At 50.0% G+C, this 22196-nt stretch overlaps 1 protein-coding gene across 1 annotated transcript in view; it reads left to right on the top strand.

The window, feature by feature from the left end:
* The first annotated feature begins 4224 nt into the window (after positions 1-4224).
* GPSM1 (G protein signaling modulator 1) overlaps positions 4225-22196 on the top strand; it is a 66555-nt gene continuing 48583 nt past the window's right edge. Inside the window, exon 1 of the mRNA XM_082295370.1 lies at positions 4225-4313. Coding sequence (XP_082151496.1) covers positions 4255-4313 — 59 coding nt within the window. The 5' untranslated portion in view covers positions 4225-4254. The remainder of the gene's footprint in view (positions 4314-22196) is intronic.

The raw sequence follows: 22196 nt of genomic DNA on the forward strand, positions 1-22196 counted from the left end.
CTCAGAGCTTTTCCTGAATGTCTGTGCTCCAAGACGTTTTTAAAAGAGACAATCACAGTCAGTAAAACAACTCTTCACTCTCAGATGATCCTCTTTATTTCACGTATGAATAATATTCCTGGCTGTGAGTCTCTATTACAGTTATCTGCAGATTGTAATAACCTTTTGTGCTTCTACTTTGGAGATGAAATAATGGATCCTCACTGAGTCCTTCTCTCTGATGAGAGGAGTGTTGTTGCCTTAGGACCAGACTCAGTGGAAAGAAGGATTGTAAAAGCCCTTGAAAACTCTAATTTCTTTACAGGTCCTGAAGAAACAGTGTGGCACAGCAGTTTTATTTGGACCAGTTCAATCTTTCAGAAGCATGGAGGGTTCTCTTCCCCAAACACAGACATTGAACCTTGTTCTTAATTTGTTGTTTTAAGTAAAGGAATAGCTAAGCACTCCTGCTGAAACCCATCCCTGCTCCCTCCCCACTTCCCTGCCTGGCTCTGGGCTGTTCAGAGGAGGATGTTGTTGCAACTCACGTAATTATGCTTTATGAAGATCCCAAAGCCAAGGCAAATGTTCCTGGTTCAGACAGGCCGTGTGTGGCCCCCATTTGCACACCAGCCCTCAGACCCTCCAGGGGCATTTTTATTATTCCCTTTGTCTTTCACAAAGCCAACTCCTCTCTTACCCATCTTCACGCTGCTGTCAGGCTCATTCAAACTCCTGTGCTCACAGCTCAGTGGCACATTAAAGATCTCCAGCCACTGTTCCTTCCCCAGGAGAGAGAGGTAAAAGTCATTTTATTATTTCCACTATGAGGCAGCACCAACAGTGATGTTCCACAGGAAAGCAGTCCTGGCCAAGGCTGCCCATCATCCCCTCCCTTCCAGCTCTGGGTCCCTGGTCTGGTGCCTGGGGAAGAGGATCCAGCTGAAAAATACCCACTGTGAGCTCTCATCTCCTGCATACAAAGGAAGCTACATCCACGGGGGTATTTCCTTCTAAAAACTTGCTCAAAGGTAAGTTTATCTCCATCTAAATTCACGGCTGTGAAACTGATATAAGTCAAGACAAAATTTCTTCAGTTTTGCTGTGTGGTTCTTTTTTAGGCTGGTTTTAAGCAGCACTTCCTTGCAGGCTATGTTTAGAGGGATTTAGAGAATGGAATGCAGGACAATAGCAAGGTGCTTTTAGAACCTGCCAGCTTGAAAAAAAAAGACAGCGCAAAGTCTGGTGATTAATCACAGCTGTTGCTAGAAAGAGAAGACAATTACAGTGCCGGTTCTGTAGTGATTTCAGCTGGGGTCTGTGAGTTTCGGAGTCTGAAGTGCAGAGCTCTTTTTGCACACAAACCCCAGCAGAGGCCCCCAGCAATCCATTCCGGGAGCTGCAGGAAAGCTGCCGTGGTAATTAAGAGGAATCTTTGCGTTTTGGAGGGAGTGCCTGGCTCTGGTGTGTCTGGAAGATGAAGACATGGAAGCAGCGGAGGGATGTTCCTATGTCCTGGCAATTCTTAAATGATTGACAAAATTTACTGTTGATTTCTGTCTCGCTGTCTTCCCTTGAGCTCTCTGTGCCTTCCTGCTCTCGAGGCTGTCTCTTCCAAGTGGAAGGAAATATGGCAATAGTTGCAGCTCTTGCATCTTGTGTTGTGATAGCTTTGGGTATCAATTTATTAAAGAAATGTTAAAAACTGCCCAAGAAGCCTGAAGGATCCTGCAGTCCTATTCCTTAGAGCTGTGATTCTGCCTGTGTTTGTAAGTGAAGGTGTAGAGACACTCAGGAGCTGGGAGGAACAAGATTTTGAGCTTTAAGATTGCAGAAACAAAAGATGCTGGAGGTGCAGAGGTGCATAAGGTCAAAGGAAAATGAACCCTGCATTGCCTTTGATGGATTGTGGCCCGGCTGTGTGGTACCCTGCCCTGCTTTTCAGGATCCACTCCTCCTTTTTTCCATTCTGCAGCAGCCCTTTTAATGTCTAAAGATTCCAGCTCCACTTCTTGATGTTATCTGCACTGAACAAATCAATTCTCATACCTTTCTCTGGTAGGTCACACTTGTCACATTCATCTGGAGCCTCTCTAATTGCTCCAGGTCCTTCCCAACACATGACATGATGTGCACATGGTTCACCAGAGGATTTAGTGGTATTTCTGAAGTACTGGGGTTTCTTTCTCTCTGTACTCTTATAATTTTCCTGTTTCATTGCAGCTGAGCAATGGATCTGCTTTGTGGCTGAGGTCCAAATCCTTGCAGGGAGCTTCTTGGCATGAACACGGAGGGTTAACCAAACCCAACCCACAGAAAAGTAATTGAATTATTTCATCTAATGAATTCAAATCTATTGTGACCTATCTGCCACTTGTACAAGAAGAAAGAGAAGCTGAGTTTGTCAGATGATAAATTATCCATTGCAAATTCATGAGTTTGAAGGCCAGAGGGGACCATTATGCTCATCTCAGTCTGACCTCCTGCACAACCCAGGCCCTGGAATTTGACCGAGCGATTCCTGTGTCATTACCATGTGGGTGACCCGCTTGCCCAGAGCCTGTGGAACACCATAGATATGGCTACAGCCCAAACTGGAAGCTGGCCTCCTCCCTCCTTTCCCTTGCTCTCCTTTCCAGCATTGTTTCTCTGAAGGGCAATTCCTCCGTCTTCCCACACTCGCTGAATGCCAGCCCAGCGCTGGGGCCCGGCTCAGCTCGGCATCCTCAGTGCCTGGGGCTGAGAAAGGGCTGCAGCAGCAGCAGCACAAGCTGGGTTCCATCTTTTGCACTTATGTCCTTGTCTGGAAGAGGGGGGAGGCATGGACAAACACCCCCTCTGAAGCACCAAAATCTCTCAGGGCTCAACAGGCCCATGTTTCCATGGCTTCTAGGATGTTTGCTGCTTTTTGTGAAACCACAAACCTGGGTGAAAACTGGCTGATGTGAGGCACAGAGTTCCAGCCTGGTTCTTCCAGTGGGGGTTCTGTGGCAGGTTACTCAGGAGTGCAGAGGGATTTTTTTTTTTTTTTTTTTGGGATAATAAGGCACTCAGGACAGCACCACACCTCCCTGAGTGAGGAGACAGCTCTCACCAGGATGGTTTCAGCTTTCTCTGCTGTAGTTTATCTACAGAATTGAGACTAATCCTAAGCCGAGACACAGACGCAGGTTTGTTTATGGGTTTTTGTTTCGAATTTAAATGCCCAATCAATTAGTTATTGGGAAAGAGGCTTTTGTGGTTTGCTAGTGGGGTGTTATTGATGATCTTTCCTGAGCAGGATCTGAGTTTACTCCTGATTGGTGTTTTGAGCAGGTCCCCAGGGTGAAACAGTCCAGTAAATAGGCATAGCTCTGGATTCCCTCCGACCACAGTGTTCTGTGTGTGCAGAGCAAGCTGCTGGAAGCCAGGAAAAGCCACAGTTCATAGCTGTGCTTCTTTGGGGGGAGGGGTCTGTGATGATAATGACGTTTAATTTGCTGTTGCTGGGTAAGTGGCCCTAACTTTCAGACAGGTTTCTGCTGAGTGACCAACTCCCTAACTTTTCCAGGAGCATTTCAAGCCTTGGAGAACAGAGGGAGCTGGACGCAGTGTTTGAAGATGATCTGCATCCATGTCTGGGTGGAAATAAATATTTAAGGCCCCAAGGTTCAACAGGACATAGTTAACTGAAAGAAGCTGCTGTGGGCTGGAAGGAAAATCCCTTTTCCTGGTGGATTCCTCACTACCAAAGAGAGCAGCCAGACTTTGCTCTGTGGCTCAGTCTGCCTGTGGTACAGCCCTGCTGACCCAGCACAGCAAATGCAGCCCTGCCAGGTCCTGCCTGCTCCCTGCTGCTCGCCCTGCCTGCCTCCAGGTGCAGACACTTTCGAAGACAAAAGGGCTTTGGCCAAGCCAAACCCGAGACTCATTATGGTTTTTAACAGCTCCACCTGGTCAGAAATCAGCGATGCTGCTCCGCTTTCCCTCGGCGATACCGTTCAGGTGTGGTGCCTGCACCTCCCTGCGTGTCTGGGGCCGCTCCCAGGTGAGCGCCGAGGCGCTCCCGGGAACACGGGGGTTGTGCCGCCCGCGGTGCTGCCGTGCCCGGACCGCGCTCCTCGTCCCGCGGCGGGACCCGCCGTGCCGAGCCGTGCCGGGCGGGAGGGAGCGAGGGAGGCCGGCCGGGTGACATCAGCCGGAGGAGGGGCCTGCCCGCGAGTTTCTTTGCTCGGTGCATCACTTCCCGGCGCTGCCATACTCCGCTGCCCGCTCCCCGCCGCGGGGCCGGCGCCCATGGCGAGCCCGCCTGGCGGGGACAGCCCGGGCTCGGCCGCCCGACGCTTCCACTCCAGGTGAGCGGGGCCGGGGACAGCCCGGTCGCTGGGGACAGCCCGGCCCCGCAGCTCTGCCCATCAGCGAGCCTGCGGAGCCCCGGGGACAGCCCGGTCCCTGGGGACAGCCCGGCCCCGCAGCTGCGCCCGTGCCCGAGCCCCGGGAGCGCAGCGGGGTCGCCGCGGAGGGAGGGAGCGCTCAGCCCTGGGAAGCGAGGAGCTGTTGCACGGGTGGGGATCCGGCCGGAGTAGAGTGAGAGGAGCCGGGAAGGACGCGGCGCTCCCTCCGTGGGGCAGCTCCCGCTCGTGGGTGGTGGGAGCTGGCGGTGCCCCGGTGGGATGCTTGGCACGGGAGCGAGCGGCTCCTCTGCTGAGGAGGGTGATGCTGAAAGCTGCTCGGCGCTGGGCAATCGCATGGGAGGGTCCTAATCGCACTGCAGAGACTTCGAGTCTCAGCTTTAAAACTGGGCGCTACAGAAATTCACACAGGGCTGGAAGAAAAAAAATAGCTCTAGGCTGTTTGGCGTTCATGGCAATGCCGTATCTTGCCCATTCTCTTGGTTTAGATCAAAAATGGAAAAGACTAAGCTCAAAGAAGACTAAATGAGTCACTTTGAGGCCTTACAGCGTTGTTCATGCTGTTCACCATCGTTGCGTTTTATCTCTCCTCTAGCAGTCTGAAGTGGAGGTGGTGCAGTAGCTGGACTAGAGGGCTGAAAGAGCCCAAGAATGCTTGAAGTGTATGGGATACAGTAGCTTTTCATCATTCTCTTTGCAGGCTCTGCAATAATTAGCGCAGCAGCTAGTGGGTTGTCTGCTTTAATGAGTGTTGGTTCATTAGGGCAGCAGGTGTTTCTCGGTTATGTTGTATTGTAGAGCAACTCCAGGGAAAAAGGAGGAAGCAGAGTTAATATCATTGCTCTGCCTAGTCTGGGGGAGCTAGAGCTGTGGAGAAACCTGCTGGATTTTAACCAAACTTGGGCTTCTTCTTTCTTTCTTCTTGTTTTTCTTGGAAACTTTTTGGGGATGAAATTTTGGTCACTTTTGCAAAGGAAGTTTTCATGGGAAGCTGCTTATGACAAATGTGTGCCTGCACATGAACACTGCTCCCAGCTGCTGGTGAAGAGAGAACAGAAGAGAAATGGGAGGCATTTCTCCCGTGGCTTATCTGGATGGCTCTGGCAGGGCATGTGGTTTTAAAAGTCTCTGCTGTGCTTTACAGGCCTTGAAAGCAGGTGCTGGTGGAGCCTGTGTCCCTACTGCTCTGTGAGATAAGTGGTAAATTAGTTTCTTCCTTAGCTTCACTTGTGTTGCAGTGCAGAAACTTCAGGGTGAATTCAGTGCCTCTCTCTTGTGTGATGGGTGGAACCTCAGGTGATTGTTTGGGTGGTAAAGCTGTAGTAACTGGTACCAAAAGCTTAATATGTGGGGTTTGTTTTTTTTTTTTGCTTGGGAGCATTAATTGAGGTGTAAGACCTGCAGAAGGTACCTGTGCAGGCAGGGAGTGCCAGAGCCCTTATCTGGGGAGCTGGGGGAGGTATTTTCCTTCTAGGAAACAGGGGTGGGTGGGGAGAAGCATGCCAAAAATGAAAGTGTTTATTAATTTTATTACATCCCTCAGTGGTTCCCTAAATTCAACCCCTCCTAAACAAAGGTACGTGCTCTGTTGTGCTGGCAGCAAATAATCTGTGTGCTGACTGGGCCAAACATCTCTAGTTACAGAGACTGAAGTTAAATCTCTTGCTACAGCAGTCACATGCCACAAAACCGGGGTGTTTCTGTCCCTGGGCAGCTCTGTGCATCTCCCCTGCTCACCTTTCCAATGCCATTTGCTACACAGGACTGTCAAGTATCCAGGGGAACTTGGTGGAAATCCAGGGCTTTGGAAGCTGGGACTCTGCAGGGCTGGTGTGTCTGTGGGGGTCAGCTCCTGGTGTTGGGTATGGGGTCACTGCTGGGGGCTTGTTGGAATTGTCCAGTTCTGTGATTGTGCTCCTCAAACTCAAGTTGACTGAGTTCTGTGTGAGCCTGAGTTACTGCTTTACCTTCCATGAGGTTTTGGGCTGGTGCTAATTGAAGTGCATTAGTTCAGCTGTGTGTAACCTCTGAGGACTTGTTGCAGAATAGGGGTTGTAGGAGCTGTGCAATACCTGCTGGCAGCAGGTGTCCTGCTCTTTCCCACTGCTGCAGGTGCTCTAACTTGCCTTTTTGTGCTGGCTGGCTGATCCTGAATGTGTAGGAAGCATCAAATCCATCAAATGGTTCCCCTGGACTCTGGAGAGTGACAAGCTCGTGCTGGGGACAAGTCCACCCACCAGCGTCCAGAGAGCTCCCCTGGATTTGGGCCCTTGCTTTTAAAAGGCCACTCTGGAGATGACTGGGTCTGGGAGGGAGACATGGACATGTCCTGGGGAAACCATCACTGTACTGCACTGACATCATGGAGATGTTATTGATCTCAGAAAGAACGTTAGATAATGCTGCAATCAGCCCAGAAATGCATTAATCTGGCCTGAGAATGCTGATAAAAACACACCTTGTTCCCCCCTCTCCCTTCCCTTGCTCTCTGTTCTCCTGCAGTCTCTGTTTTCCAAAGCACTGTTGGCTTTTGTGATGTTTACAAACTTTTCTTGATTGTGTCACAAACAGTCCCCATCTCACTCATTAGTGTCACCACGGTGAGGACCTGACCTGCATGAGCATCGGGCAATTAGAGAGAGCTCTGAGCACCACAGAGCTCTGAGAGAGGAGGCTCCTTCCTCCTGTTCTGGTGGGAAAATAGGGATGGAAAAATTGCTGGCCTTCTGACACGGAAGGCAGCGAGAGAGGGCACAACTCAGCGTGGTGGTTGAGGCAGAGTAAACTGATGTTTGCAAAGCAAACTGGGGAGAAAAATCTGCTGCTGGGGTGAACCTGTGTCTGGAATCATTGCTGTTTGTTTTGTGGGTATCCAGGGGGTAACAATACCGTGGAATTCTTTGATATTTTCCCTAGTTCTTGTAAAGTAAACTTGCACAACTTTTAAATCTGGACTTTGTATAAGGCTGGCAGCTATTTTCTTTCCACGAGGTGGTGGTTAATTGTATCTGCCTGAGGTGAAAATTAGCACCAGCAGCAGTGCTGGGTTTGGAAAAGGGCAATCAGCTTCCTCTGTGGGATTGGGAAAGGGCTCAGGTGCACTACCAGAAAGCTGGGAGTGACCATTTGGTCTCTGTTTACTCTGTAGATTAAACTTGAAATTGCTTGATTATTACCTTTGTGAATGCTGGTTCAGAGGTTTCTGAAAGATTCTGATTTTTCTTCTGTAGGCCCCTGCACTCAGTCTCCACCAGGCAGAAGGATGTGTAAAACAGGACAAACATTTCTAAAATAGCTGTGCTGCATAATAGGTGGCCTGAGCAAAAATTATATGATAGCTTAGCAGGCAGGGTTGGCTTTGTAGATGTCTGTTTTGGGACGTTTTGAACAACTCACTTGTACTTTCAGCTCTGGTGAGTCGTGTGGTCATCGCAGTGTGGAGCCAAGCAGGACACTGAGTATCTGCCACAGCAGGGAGAGGGATCCTTGTGGGCAGACCTGGGATTGGCACTTGGTGCTTTGCAGCAGGATTTTGGGCATCCATTCTGATCCTGCTTTGCCTCTGCCCTGTAGGTGCTGCTGCAATACAAACAGTTCTTGTCCTCAGGGCGTTAACTGGAGCCTGTGCACATGGAAATGGAGCTGAGGTGATGCCCTGCCTTCTCCCTGTGCTGACTTGCACTTCGCTGATTCAAGTTCTGCTTGTTGTGCCTCTCCTGGGGTGAGAGCAGTCCCTCTGGATGCTTTTTCCTGAAACCCTGTGCCCTGTACGGGGTGTTTGTGCCAAGCAGACAAGAAAGAGAACGTTGTGCCTTGGCCACGTGTTTGTGGTTGTTCAGAGTTTGTTTCTGAGTCAACTGAAGTCAAATCAGTTTGTGACTCATGTGTGGCCTGAGGATGCCCCTCAAAGCCAGTTCCCTGCCAGATGAAGTTAATAATCACACCAGAGCTGGGTCTGGAAGCAGCTGTGACCCTTCCCACCTGGAATGTTGGCTGTGAGGCAGGAGCCAGCTGTGCTACCCAGAGCTCCGTGCCCAGCTGCTGAGGTGCCTTTTGCTACCTGTTGCTTTGGTCACTGGATGCTTCCCTCCTGGGAAAGTGTCTCCAAGAGCTCGCAGCCAGCAGGAGGGGAGGGACACTGGAAAGAGTTCCTGTAGGCAGGAGATTTGTGTTTGGATCATGGTGACTGGGTACAGCAATTTTGTTCACTCCATGGGTGCTGGGTCCTGTCAGAGCTTTGGCTGATACCTGCAGCATGAGCTGCTTATGCCAGAGGCAAATCTTGTGTGTGATTAATTTCTGTTTTCCTGGAGGATGTGACCAATTAGGGTTCTGCTGCCCCTTAGTTCCAAAGTTAGTGCCTGTTACACCAAAGGATGAAAACGTGTTATGAAAGCTGAGAAATTGATTTGTTATAGAAGAGTGATTTTTAAAATACTTTTTGGCTCTTCCTCTCTTGAGCCAAATGCATCTGGACCATGACCACTGTGGTGATAGGAGACAGGAGCAGGCTGCACAGCTCTGTTGGCATTTGCCTCCTCCAGCTCAGTGATGAGTGTCCCAGACACTGGATTTTTTCCTGATGTATTACATAAACCACCGGGGAAAGCCTTGCCTTGGCGGTACCTTGAGGATGAGCAAAGCCATAGCCAGGAGCAGAAAGGCTTAAAATTGGATGTGCTGGTAAAAGTCTGGGGAATCAGCTTCTCCCCTCACTGATCCAGGCCTCAGGCTTGGAGGGAGCATCTGTGGGAGGCAGATAGGAAGGGATTTTTTATGGACTGGCAGTGATAGAATGGCTTAGTTTGTTAAAGGAAGCTCATCAGGATGGAAGATCCTGCCTGGATTCAAACCTGTGGACTCTGTGTGTGTGTGTTCCCATTAAAGCAGGAGCTCTCCAGGTGTGCCCTGAGGGGTGACATTCCCACCTCTGGTTCTCTGTGCTTGGAGCTGGAGCGAGGGCAGGGGGTGGCAGTGCTGGCGTGGGGCACGGGAGCCCTGCAGGACCACCCTGCTGCCACCTGCCCAGCCCCGCTCATCCTGCCCTGAGTGGATCTGTGTCTGTGTCCTGGATCACCTGCACAGCCAGAGACTTCCTAGATGTGGCTCCCTTCATCTGTGCTGTTCTAACACATGCCCAGGACACGACTTTGGCACTGCTGTCTTTACTTTGAGCTCTCCACAGAGCAAATGCTGCTCTATCTCAAGCCTCATCTCCCCAGCTCTCACATTCCTGCTTTCCTCTTTGTTCTCTCTTGCCTCCTCTCCAGCAGATCAGGAATCTTTCTGTTACTGGAGAACATGAACTCTATTTTTGTTATGGCATGTTGATTTCTTGCTGTCTCATATTTTTGCTCTCGAGGTGATGTCCAAACTTGCATTCAGAATTGCTTGAAGAACAGGTTTGAACTCTGTCAGGTCTTACACTGCAGGAAGCCACAAGCAGCAACTTTCTGAAAGTGAAGAGATGGATTTTGCTAAACTCTGGATGCTCTTCTGCTTTAAGAGCAATTTTATCTCCAAATTGCCCTCAGGTGTATCCAGTGCTGTGTCCCATCCCAGTCCTGCTCTCTGTGCCCCTTTGATCAGCCAGCCCAGCTTCAAGAATTCCGCTTCCCAGTTATAAAATCCTTTGCCAACCAAAGCCATGAAACCCAAATTCCTCCTGATCTGGGCACACAGGCTGAGTGTCCCAACCACAAAGTGAATTCTGGGCCTGGGCTATTTATATTGTCAGTGGGAAAGCTTTTCATTGACTGTGCTGTTCCCTCCCTAAAGATACTTTTAATTAAGTGTTATTCAACGGATCTGACTTTCTAATTGGCTTAGATTTAACTGGTATAAATGGGGTTTATTTTTTTTTCCACTGAAAGCTGAAGAAAGTAGGAATAATTTTGTTGGAAGGCTATTTGCATTCAGAGTCATGTCCATCTGTTGTTTAATGTAATAAGCTGATAGACTGAAATAAAAAAGCCAAAAAAACACCCCACAACCAGAAAGTCAGCATCCCTGCCAGTGCTTGGTGAGGAGAAGGGGAAAGGGACACGGTTGCCTCTGCTTTGGAGCTCTCTAAACAATGCCCAGCAATATTATGCAACTGCTTAGGGAAGGAAGTGAAAAATTATCATTACAGTGCAGTTTCAAGGGCAATATTAAATGAGCAATTTGCAGCACAGCCCTGTACTTAAGTGCCTTAACTCACTTCTCCTGAGATAAAATTAACAGGGCTGCTTAAGGACAATAGCCATGACCTCTGTTCCCATCAGGCGAGGGGCAAAGACAGGCTCTTCTTAAACTGAATCGGAGGCACTGGACTGAGAACCTTACATTACCAGTGTAATGGCCTGGTCCTGCAAGTGCCTGATGGATCCCTGCCCCACTGAAGCCTGAAAAAGGGGTGACAAGCATCTGCTGAAGCACTCATTTATACCTGCTCTTCCTTATTTCAGTGGAAGGGATAAAAAGACCTTCTGCAAGGCCCTGGACCCTGGAGCAGCAACAAAACCCTGGATTAATGACTTGGAAAGCAGTGCTGCTGTCTGTTCAGTATTTTCAGAGTAGGTGTAAACAGCTTAAAAGTCTTCTCCTCCCGTTTTACTTTTAGCAAGAGGATTTTGCCCAAGAATGCCAGGTGCTGGAACCACAGGTGTTTTCTTTCTGACTCTGAGATTAGGCAGGATCTGTCTAAAGAAGCTTCACCTTCTGCTGTGAATCAGTAACTCTGTGCAGCTGCTACCCCTGGAGGGATTTTAAAAAGAGGAATATTGGATTGTCTTGGCTCCCCTCAAGCTTTTCTATTGCCCTTTGCTCTTGCACCCTCTGGAGCTGCCAGAGGGGCTCTTCCCTGGGAGTTTGGGGCTAACGCAGGAGAAAGATCGAGGAAAGGGATTTAAATGGGGAAAACACTAATGACATAACTGAGTGTAAGAGCTATTTCGTGTTCCACCTGGGAGCAGGTGTTTTTTCTTGGAAGCTGCTTTTAAAAATGCATGGGTAGGACTGGGAGCTGTCATTTCTGTCTGCAGCTGGCTCTGAGCAGTGCAGGGTGACTGCTGGAGGCACCTCTGAGCACACGGGGTGTGACAGGGCTCCTTTCCTGCCCTGGGGATCCTGGTTCCCTCACATTCTCTGGCTGCCAGGGAGCAGAGATGGCTCCTGAGAAAGGGAGCCCTTTCCTGGGTGTTGTGGATGCAGCTCCAGCTGCTGATCCGCGGTGGGACCTGGGACAGATTCCTTGATTTGCAGCCTCTCCCTGCTGAGCCTGGGAGGATTGGCTTCTGCTATAGGAGTGCAGCAGACTGAGCACAAGGAGATCAGCTTTGCCACAGGGCAACAGAGATAATTAATAGTTGCACTGAGCTTCCCAGGGGAAGCTCCACCCTGCTGCTGGGACAGTGGGTCCATGGGTGCTGGAGTTTCTCCGCGCCTTGATTAACAGAGCTGCACAAATGTGTATTTGCAGGTAGAACAGAGGGGTTTGCTGTACCAAATGGATTCCCAGTTCTGGTTCCAGGACTTTGTTGGCACTCCTGTGATTTTGCAGAGCACTGGGCTGTATTTGCTCTGGGGTGGGTGTCACAGCAGGTACCAACTGAGTGTTCACCTGTACCTGGTGGTACCTCCCTGGGCACTTTGGTGTGAATTGCTGTGTTTTCCTGAGCTCTGGAGCAGCTTCAGCCCAAATTAGCTGCGGGACAAGTTTCTCCTGTGATCCACGCTGCAGAGTTGAGGCGGCTCTTTGTGCACTCCGTCTGTGGAATATCCATTCGTGTCTGAGGAGAGCTGGAAATGCAGATTAATATTAATCTCTGGGGCTGTTTGTTAATTACTGTTATTCATGGTTTGTATGATGGTGCTGAGTGGATCCTGGCAGGGTTGCATCCGTTCCAGGGTTTCAGAGTGCGTTGGTAAACACCGGTATTTTATTGCAGCCTTTCTGGGAAATATTGTTCCTGTTTTCAAGGGTGGGAAATGGTACAGTCTTCAGGGTGAAAGAGAATAGAGGTGGCAAAACTGGGAGCTGAATGTCCTGACTCCCACTCCTTTCCTTCAGCACTTCCTCACCCACGTCAGAGTGAGGGTAATTGTGCCAATTGTGAATTGGAGACCTTGGCTTTGTCCTTTACCGAGCCCTGCTGGGCAGTGCAGCACTGGTGTCACACGAAATTACAGTGGCTCTGCTGTTCTAACAGGGAGCAGAAAGTTGTTGAGGAGGAAGTTACGAGCTGGTGGATTAAATACCAAGCTCTGCCTGTTCACAAGGTGTGATGTGGTGGGAATGCTGCAAACCCCAGGAGAAGGAGCAGCCTGGGTGGCCCTGGGGTCTGGTCCCTGCGAAGAGCCCAGTGCCAGGGACTGGGCTTGAAGAAAGCAGAACAGCCCTGAGTGCTGAGGCACCTGTGACTCCACATGTTCCCTGTCTCGCAGGCTTTGAGAAGAGAGCAGGTAATTTAAACAGGGAGAGAGGGACACAGAGCAATGTTCCCTGTCAGAAAATCCTGCAGGTTAAATTGTGTGAGTGAGTGGAGCTGCCCTGCCTTGGGGGTGGTTGTCTTTTGGGGTATGGTGAGAGATGGAGAGAGAAAAGCACATATCTATTGTTAAAGTTGGGCAGGAATGATTTGGGATGGGCAGGAGCTGCCAGTGCTTTGAGGAGGGTCCTGTCCTTACTGTCCTTGTGCACTCACAATATCCCAGCTGGTGCTGCAGCAGCAACAGCCCCTTTTTTTAGCAGCTGTCTGCAGAGATTTGTATGGAGGAAATGCTCTGGGGATTGGATCTCGCTGCAAAACACAGAGGCCATCAGATTCAGCTTGTTTATCAGCCAAGCCTTCTGCAGCATGAAGGCAGGAATACAAACCACCAGCGACTAACAAATGAAAATATCGGGCTTCCTCAGCCACGGGTGTTTCTCTTTCCCTCCTGACAAGCAAGCCCTTGTGATTTCCAGCTTGGGAAGCCCACGGGCCAACATCTCATGGCGAGTGAGTGGGGACTTGTATCCATAAAAGCAGCTGAATGTCCTGGAATTGTGATACTCCACGTGTACCTCCAGGCATTTCCTGGCCTCTGAGTTCAGCCGAGTGTCTGAGCTCCTGCATGGGTCTAAATAATAAAACATATGAGTTCACTACAATGTGCCCAGAATTTTAAGGCCACAGCCCTTGGCCAGCTCTTGTATGAATTGCTTCCATCAGGGCAGTAATCCAGGAAACTACGAGCACGAACTGCTTGGTTGATGGAATTCTGTGGTTTGGTGCCTTCCTGGGTAAAGCCAGGGGAGAAAGGAAAGCTGCTGTTTTCTCTGTGGTCATCCCTTTCGTGTGCCCCACTGGGAGGGCAGGCAGGGAGTGTTCCAGCAGGTCCCACAGGCTCTGAGGAGATCCTGGTCCATGGGGAGCTTCCGCAGTGTGCTCAGGTGTCTGAGGAGTTAATAATGAAATGACTGAAAATACCCACGTTTTCCTCTGCTGTTCTGAAGGAAAGAAGAACTCACTCTGCAAGATGTTCTCGCCAATGAAACCATCCTTTGGCATCAGTGGTTTTGGCAGAAAGTGGTCATCAGCTGTGCCAGCGAGTGACCACTTTGCAGAGGGGACCAGCAGCAGATGTGTCACAGAAGGATGAGGAGTGAGTAGAGAAAACAGCTGTGCTCCCTGCACTGAGCAAAGTGATTCTCCTGTGGTGGAAATCCCTTTCTGCAGGGCCCTGGGTGAGGTTGTCCCCAGCGTGACTCAGGAATTCAGCTCAGGTTTGCTGGAGCAGGGTCAAGCTCCAGCTCTGCTTTGTGGAGCTCCAAGCCCATGTGCTGAGGGCAGAGCTCACCTGGCCAGGGCAGCTGTGTGAGCAGCAGCTTGGGAAGGGAAGGCAGGAGATGCTTTGCAGACCTGGCTCCAGACAGAACTGAGTCACTTGTCGAGGCTGACGCTCTCGGAGCTGGTTGCCTGAGGCTGGCATGGCTCAGACAGAGGAGTGAGAAGGCAGCCATCCAGATACACACAGAGGAGAGAAAAGTAACAGCTCTGAACGTGTGACTGCGATGGAAGTAAAAAAAAAGCATCCCCAATTAAAGCCATGTGTGTTGGTGGATGTAACTGCTCCTGAAGGTTGGTGGAGGCTGTTTGTGCAGCACAAATGCAGCCGCTCCGGAATGCCCTGGATTAGAACAGGCAGGCTCCTCCAGCACACGGAATCTGTGTGGAAACAGAGCTGTTCCTGCATGGCAGCAGCTCCCCCAGCCCACCACCCTTAGGGGTTAAGGTAAGAGCTGTCTTGTCACCTGTCTCCTCCTCCCCTCTGTCCCTGCTCCTGGAGCACATTTTCCAGGCAGCCTGGTGCTGTGCCATGTGTTTGTTTCACTGCTGGATGATGATGATGTCTCTGTGCAGGAGCAGAGGTTTTCTTTTCCTGCAGACATGCATAATTCAGTTGTCAGGATAAATGGGCTCCCTGGATTTGGGCGTGTGTGTAAGCCTGAAGCTGGATCCTCCCTTCTCTCACCAGTGTGAGGCAGGAGGGGAGCAGGGAATTCTCCCAGTGCTCCAGAGCAGCAGCCTGTGGTCTGTAAACTCACTGCAATACCTGCGAGGTTGCAAGAAGGATCTAAATTAAACCTAAAATAGGCCTGTGGAGAGGAGCATCCTTGCTGTATTTGGGAAGACTTTTCAAGAAACATGATGTTCATGCAAACTCCTCCCGTGCAAGAACAGGACCGGAGCCTGCTTCACACGTAAAGAACACGATCTACATGACAAACTCTTATCAAACGTGTGTTTGCTGCTGTTTACACCTGTGATTACACTGCACTAATGCCACAGTGTCAGAGCCAAACTGATGTGGTGTGTGGGGAGGAGCAGGACTCGCCTCCCTGCGCCTGATTTGCACAGACGTGCGAAGTGTTTCCAGGGAGGATGTTTTCCATGGAGCCACACTGGGACAGAAGCGCTAAAAATCTGGGGAGATGCGGTGGAGGACTCAGTTCCACAGTGCTGTGGAAGCAGCTTGCAGGATGCTGGAGGGTTCCCTGCAGAGGCAGCACACACCCAGCACAGTGCCAGACAGCAGGGCTGTTCTCTGTGGAGCAGCGAAGCCGAGCTGAATTCTCACCTTGCGCGGAACCGCGCGGCTTCCTGGGAATCCTGCCACGCTCGGGTCTGTGGGCTTGCAGATTAATCTGGTGGCATGCATAGATTTTTCCACAGTGCCACAGAGCACCCAGAAGTACTTTTGGTGCTGCTCTGCTGGATCTGGGTTTGCACATAGGAGCTGCAGGAACAGGTTTAGAGATGCTGGCGAGGGTTGCAGTGGACACCTGGCTGATATTTGAGCTCCTGGGGAGCCTCTTTCCCTGTTTTTCAGACAGATGTGGAATGATCTTTACAAAATCCAGAGGGATGCCCTGCAGCTGTGTAAAAGCCAGGGAGAAGGGCAGTGTTGTATGTGAGCTCTTGCTCTGTTGGCCAGGGGAACCTTATAAACCAGTGAGTGTCTCTGAGCTGATGCCCGATTTTTGGCACCCCTGGAATTTTCAGGGAGAGCACAACAATGCTTTCAACAGCCCTCTGAGCAGGAGACAGCTGCAGAAAAACAATGTGAAATCAGTGCAATCTGCTGTGCTGCAGCTTTGCCAACAACAGTCTGTCCTGGTGGCTGGCAAAGCTTCAGCCCTGACAGCTCTGCCCACGGCCCTGTGTGACCTGGGAGAGCCACCTTTGTGAATCCCTCTGGTTTGGGCACACAGGGCTGTAATCACCGAGGGAGGGACTGTCACAGGCTCTCAGTGGTGTGCTCTGGCTTGATTTCACCCTCCTCAAAGGCTTTACCAGATGGTCATTTGAAAAAGAAGTTGCTGCTTGTTAGGATTCATTGGATTTGTCTGGTTCCTGCTATTTGTTCTTCAGTGAGTTCTGCAGGAAGTACAAGGGCCAGGTTCGTGCTGGCTCTGTCACTAAGGTCCCATCCAAACCCTTTTCAGGTGCAAGTGCTGGTGCTGCAGAGCATCCTCAGCGTTCTCTTGGCGAGCTGGGATTGCTCAGCACCTCCCTGGCTCAAAGCCTGCGTGGCCCAGGATCAGGGTGTGAGTTTTCTGATGGATCCCAAAGGCCTCTCTCCCTTGGACTGAAGCACTTGGCCTGGGGCTGACGGAAGCAGATGAGACAGGAAGGGAACAGAACCAAATTGGCTGTAGGTTGCTGTGGAGTCAGTGGAAAAAACTGTGGTGTGAACTTTGTGATGGTTTCCTTTTCTGCTGCATCACGATGACGATCCCATTGCCCTGCCCTGAGCATGGTCTGTGGTTTGCAGGGGGCTGTGGGCAGGAAAGGCAACACGTGGGGTGTGTGTGCAGCCTCCAGCTGCTGCAGGAGGTTTGGGGTGGGGTGGGACATGGGCAAGAACCTGGGACAGGCAGAGGTGGTGCCTTTGGCTGGCTGGGCTTGGCTATAGCTCAGTCCCTGGTGTTCCTGGGGCTTGGCAGCACCTTTTCCATACACAGTTGTTTTCCTGCTGCAAGCCCATGCTCCGAGGCGGGAGCAACTGGCAGGCTGAGAGAGGAAGGAGAAGTGGGGGCTGCAGCTGGAGGGGTTTGAGGCAGCTTGAACAGAGAATAGACTGGGGCCTGTGGGAAAACAAGCCTTGCTTTCACTTGAGAAGGTTGTGCAGGAAAGGAAACCTCACACAGCCTGTACAGCTGCCCAGAACAACTGGGACGATTGTGCTGGTGGCACTTGTGGAGCTGAGCTTGACCCTGCCAGCAGCTGGGAGTGGCAGGACCCTGGGGCAGGAATTGGGGGAGGCTGTGATGTTTTCAGTCAAAGCTGTCTCAGCTCTGGTCCCAAGCTGCTCCCTTGCTGTGTCTGGTTTGTGCTGGCACTGCTGTGTTGGAGCTCCAGTGGGGTCCATGACGACTCATCCCTGGCCCAGGCAGCCCCTTCTCCCATTCCAGCAGCATCCAGGCTGCTCCCATGGGAACTGGCTGAGCCCCCCACTGCGTGTCTGGGGGGCAGCTTTAGAGAAGAGATGTCTGTACATCTCTCTCTCATTTGTGGTTCTTCTGAATTTGGAAAGAGCTCCCCAAACCAAGACTTGCCCATTCTCAGTATTAAGTTTGACCTGAATGAGCTGCTCTGTACTGGTGGGTAATAGAAGCTGAATGGCATAAATGAAATGGGTAAGAAATAAATGGGTTGTTTTCATTGTGTGGTTGTTGATCAGGCAGTTACTCGTTTTTCTAATGCATATGGTAATTGTAACCTGCTGTATTCTGCAGTGTGGCTGTTTAAATCACAGTGTATATTTTAGTGAGAGATGTGTTGACCCGATTGCCAAAGGAAGTTTGTAATGAAAAGCCTCTCAGCCTGCATGTCCTTTCCTGCTCTCTGGCTTCTGGAAGTGACTGAAGGAAATAGCACTTCACTGCTGCTGAAACCATCCCCAGAGTGCTGTTTAATGGCAGGGTGATGGATTAACCTCATTAGGGGTGCTAGTGTTGTACAAGAAAGCAAAATGCTCTTGGAAAACTCAGGAAGTTTCCTTCATTGTGCTGAGTTCATTCCAAGTCTCCTCTGTGACAAAACAGGAACGTCTAAAACCCCATCCTGTTGCAGGTGCTGGTTTGCCTGGAGCTCTGCAGGGCGCATTTCAGGGGTCAGGTGCTGCAGGAAAGAGACAAACTGCTGGGTTTTGTGTTCCTGGGAAGGAAAGAGCATCCTCAGGCATCAGCATCATGACTCCACTTGTATTTGGCAAGCTGGTGCTCCTGGCCTCTGCATTTATTTCTCTTTTTCTCAGATGGCTGCTGATGGTTGGGTTTATGTCCTGGTGATGAGCTGTGCAAAGAGATTGTGTTCCAGGCTCATTTTGTTCTCACTCTTCTTGAAAGTGAGTTCTCCTGCACAGTTCTCCTTCAGAGAATTTGATCAGTTCATACACTCGGTGGATTCATAATAATATTTTTTTCCTTTGGGAGTCAGAACATGTTTTAATGAATTAATTTTCAAATTGATATCTCCTTAATCATCACTTCCTCAGACCCTGCAAAGTATTTGCATCCTATAATTTAAGTGCTTTGAAACTGGGTATCAAGTGAAACTGTTAACCAGGATGAGATGAAATTCACATTTGCCCCTTAATCTCGTCTGAGCATTTTCAAGTGCTGCAAGTTAATTACATCCATGGTAGTCCTTTGATACTTGAGTAATTTTGGAGCACAATGATTTAAATTTGTGCTCTCTGCCTGGTAGAAATTTCACTCCTCAGCTGACACAGAAAAATTTCCTTGTGTTGTCTGTTCTTTCTGTGGGTCCAGCTGGATTTGTGGGCAGGATTTGGGTCATGGATTCACGATAATTGTTGCCAATGTGTCATTTACTGAGAGCCCAAACCTTCCAGCTGTGGATCAGGTTTCCAGAGGTCAAGAATGTCTTCAGCTCCTGGAGTTGGGGGCACTTCTTTGGGCATCTTCAGTGGTTGTTTAGCATCGTGCTGAGCTGGTGGCACGAGCTGTGTGAGCATCCCTGCCTGGATGGAAGGTGCTGCACCTCATTCCCGATGGAGCAGCTGCCCTTGGCACTTGTGAGGGAGCCCTGGCAGAGGCTCTGGGAGCCAGGGCTCCTGGGTTCCTTTCCCTTCTCTACAGCTGACTCACAGCAAGGCATAATTTGCCCACAGAGCCTCAGCTGCCTTTTTGAAAAATGGGGTAATTGCTGCCCTCGCACTTCTGCAAAATATTATGGAGTCCTTAGGTTGAAGTTTCTGCACCTACCGACTCAGCATCACAAACTGCTTCACAAAATGCTCTGAAAACAGCAAATAACTCCCATCTGTCCTCTGTTCTCCCATCCCCACAGATCAAAGCCACAGAGGTTGTGTAAGCAGGGGAATGCTGGATGACTTTTGCTTTCCAGCGGGCAGTGGGGAGTTTGAATTTGGATTTCTGACAATGACGCAGCTTGTTGGAGCCATTCTGCATTGAAATGGGGTCCTATTCAGCACTGCTAATAAGAGGGTAAAGGCAGCTAAATACAGCTGTCTTCCTTAGTGTCATTTGGGATTTATTAGCAAATATGCAGTGGAATTGAATCCCTTGTAAGTACTCTGCAGCTAATGGTAGATAGCAATTAGCTGAAATGACTACTGTGGAGCACTCATGCTGCATCAGTGAGGGGACAGGAAACCTGGAGCCAGCACACAGACCCAGCATCTTCCAGAACTCCCTGTAGCTTTTCCCTCTGGATTTTGTGTTTCATGCCCTTAGCAAACGATTGCGGTGAAAATCGCTCCGTCTGGGTAATCCCTGGAGCTCCAGCTTGAGCAAACACTTCCCCAGCAGCAGCAAGTGCGTGTGTACATTATTATTTTCAGCTCAGGGGTCATTGAAAGGACTCACTGCAATGTTCCTACCAGCAAAAGTGTGCGGAGTGAGAACCTCCTCCCCTCCAGATGTGCTGGAGGCCCAGAGATGTGAAGGGATCTGGCCCAGATGCTTGGAACCAGTTCAGAAGCTGGGGAGGACTGGGTGCAGCATTCATGGTTTCATCTCCGACCTTTGCCTCTCCAAACTCAACAGAAGGTTTTCTTTCCTTCCCCTCACTAATGAGGTGAGCTGTAGGTCAGGGTGGCCCAGGGGTTCTGCCCTTTGGCTTTAGGGGAACCGGCTCCTGTGTGCTGGTTTCAAGCTTCCAGAAGTGCTTTGAATCAGGCTAATTCCATGTATATCTTGATTTGTTTGTCACCCTGCCTGCCAGCCTGTGTTTGGTACAGAAAACTGCTTGTCAGGAGGGGATTAGGGCTGGGGATATGCTGTGGGTGGGGAGTGAGGGGCTGTGCTGGCCACGTTCCACCTGAACTGGTTTTGGGAGTGAGATAATCGAGTATTTTCATTATTCTCCTGCCAGGTTGCTGCTGGGTGTGTGGATATGGAGCAGTATGGATAAGAGGGACTGAATGACGGATGGATGCAGTGCTGTGGCAAGGGGATGCCATTTCAGGGTAGGAAGTTGAAACCATGTGTATTTAGGAGCAAGTAATGGGATTTTCTTAAGGATTGGAGCTCATTTGGGAGCAAGAGAGAGGCAGGTGTGAATGTGCTGGACCCTGCCTGGGACAGAGTAACCATGGAAAAACTGCCCAAAACCCCTTGGGAGAGTGCCCCGGGCAGAGAAGAGCAGTGCAGGGCTGGCCTGAGGCTAAATGGGTATAAATTCACTGTGAATAAACTCGGGCTGTGCCTCAGGAGCATCTGGAACAGCTTTTCTCAGCTAGGGAAGCACGGGAAAACAGTCGGAGCCTTTGCTGAGGCTTTAGCACAGGGAAAATGTGAACTCCTCCAGTGTGTCCTGGTCAGGGGAGGGGACACATCCCCAAGGGTCTGGAGCTACCTGGACCTGGAGGTTCAGAGTCCTCAGGTACAGGAGCCGTGCAGGGCTGGGAAAGGAAATTGCTAAAGGGAAATAATTCCCAGCTTGATTGACTGGCAGCACGCCCTTGAAGAAAGTAATTATTTAAATGCACATTTGGTTCGTTAAGGCAGTGAGTATGCATTTACACTGAGCACCTGGTAAATCTGATCCTTTTTTGGTTCGGAAAATGTTTAATTGCTCATCACCAGCACTCTGGAATTAGATTTATTTTTGTACAAAACTTAATCAGATTGCAAGCAAGATGCTAAAATCTGTTGCTTCGCTAACTCATATCAATAGAAATACTAAGGGGAATTTTTTACTACTCTTGGTGGTTTTGATGGGTTGTTTTCTGCCTTGCCTTCTGTCTAAAAGCTTGGAGTTTTGAACTATGCAAGGTCTGATTGGGAACGAGTTTTGCAGTCGCCCCCACTAACGTGAATCAAATCTCTATAAATACCTTTCCTTTTCCCTTTTCTCTTTTTTTTTAAAGGCAGTTTCACCTTGCAGGCAGGAAGAGGTTCTCTTGCCCTGTGGTATTTGTAATATTTAAGGCAGCAGACAGCTGACCCCAGGCTCTGTCTGGTGACACGATAATTTTCTGTGTCACCTGAGGGATTTGTTGTCAGCAGTGACAGGTTGCTGTGAGCAAGGCAGCCCTGAGCAGGGTGTTGGGAGGTCTGAGTGGGCTCCACACTCCAGCGTGGTGTTCCCACTCTGGGGACCTCTATCATCACCAATTATAAAATCCTAATTATAGTGCTTGACAGCAGTCACAGTGATGGTTGATAATGGCACTGATGACACCTTGTGCTGCTCCCTTTATTTCTCACTTGACAGTGTCCTTGGCTTCCCCAGTGCTCCTGGGACTGTCTCTGCCTTCTCCAAATTGCTGAAAACATTTGATATGTAAGAATCTTTGTATTTTACCTTTTCCAAAGGCACATTTTTGCTCTGGAATTCTTTGAACAAGCTTGCAGCAGGCAAAAGGCAATCTGTGCTCCAGCTCCTCATTAGCTGCTGCCTGACAGTGATGGGTGACCCTGGCAATTCTTGTGCAAGGCTGCTCCTCCCGTTCTTCTCAGCTCTTTCTGCCTTCGCATCAGTTATCCTTTAAAGAAAAACTTAAGGGGGGAGGGAGGGAGGCCCTGCCCATGTTGGATTGGGAAGAGGTTTCCTCCTGCCTGTCACTGCACAGTGGAAGGTCACCCTTTTCTGCTTCATGAGTGTGAGAAGCAACACCCATTCCTGGACTGGGGACTGGCAGGTGCCACATTGATGGGGACCAAGTCATCTGCCAGCATTGTGCCACCCTCTCACTCCCCTGGCAGAATTCTGGGCAGATTGCTGAGTGCATTTGTGGCCAAACGCTGCATTTATATGTGGCCTTTTATTGCTTTTTCAAAAAATGTTCTCTTTGCTGTTGTGT

The sequence above is a fragment of the Coloeus monedula genome, assembly GCF_965178545.1.
Source record: "Coloeus monedula genome assembly, chromosome: 21".
Lineage (NCBI taxonomy): Eukaryota > Metazoa > Chordata > Aves > Passeriformes > Corvidae > Coloeus > Coloeus monedula.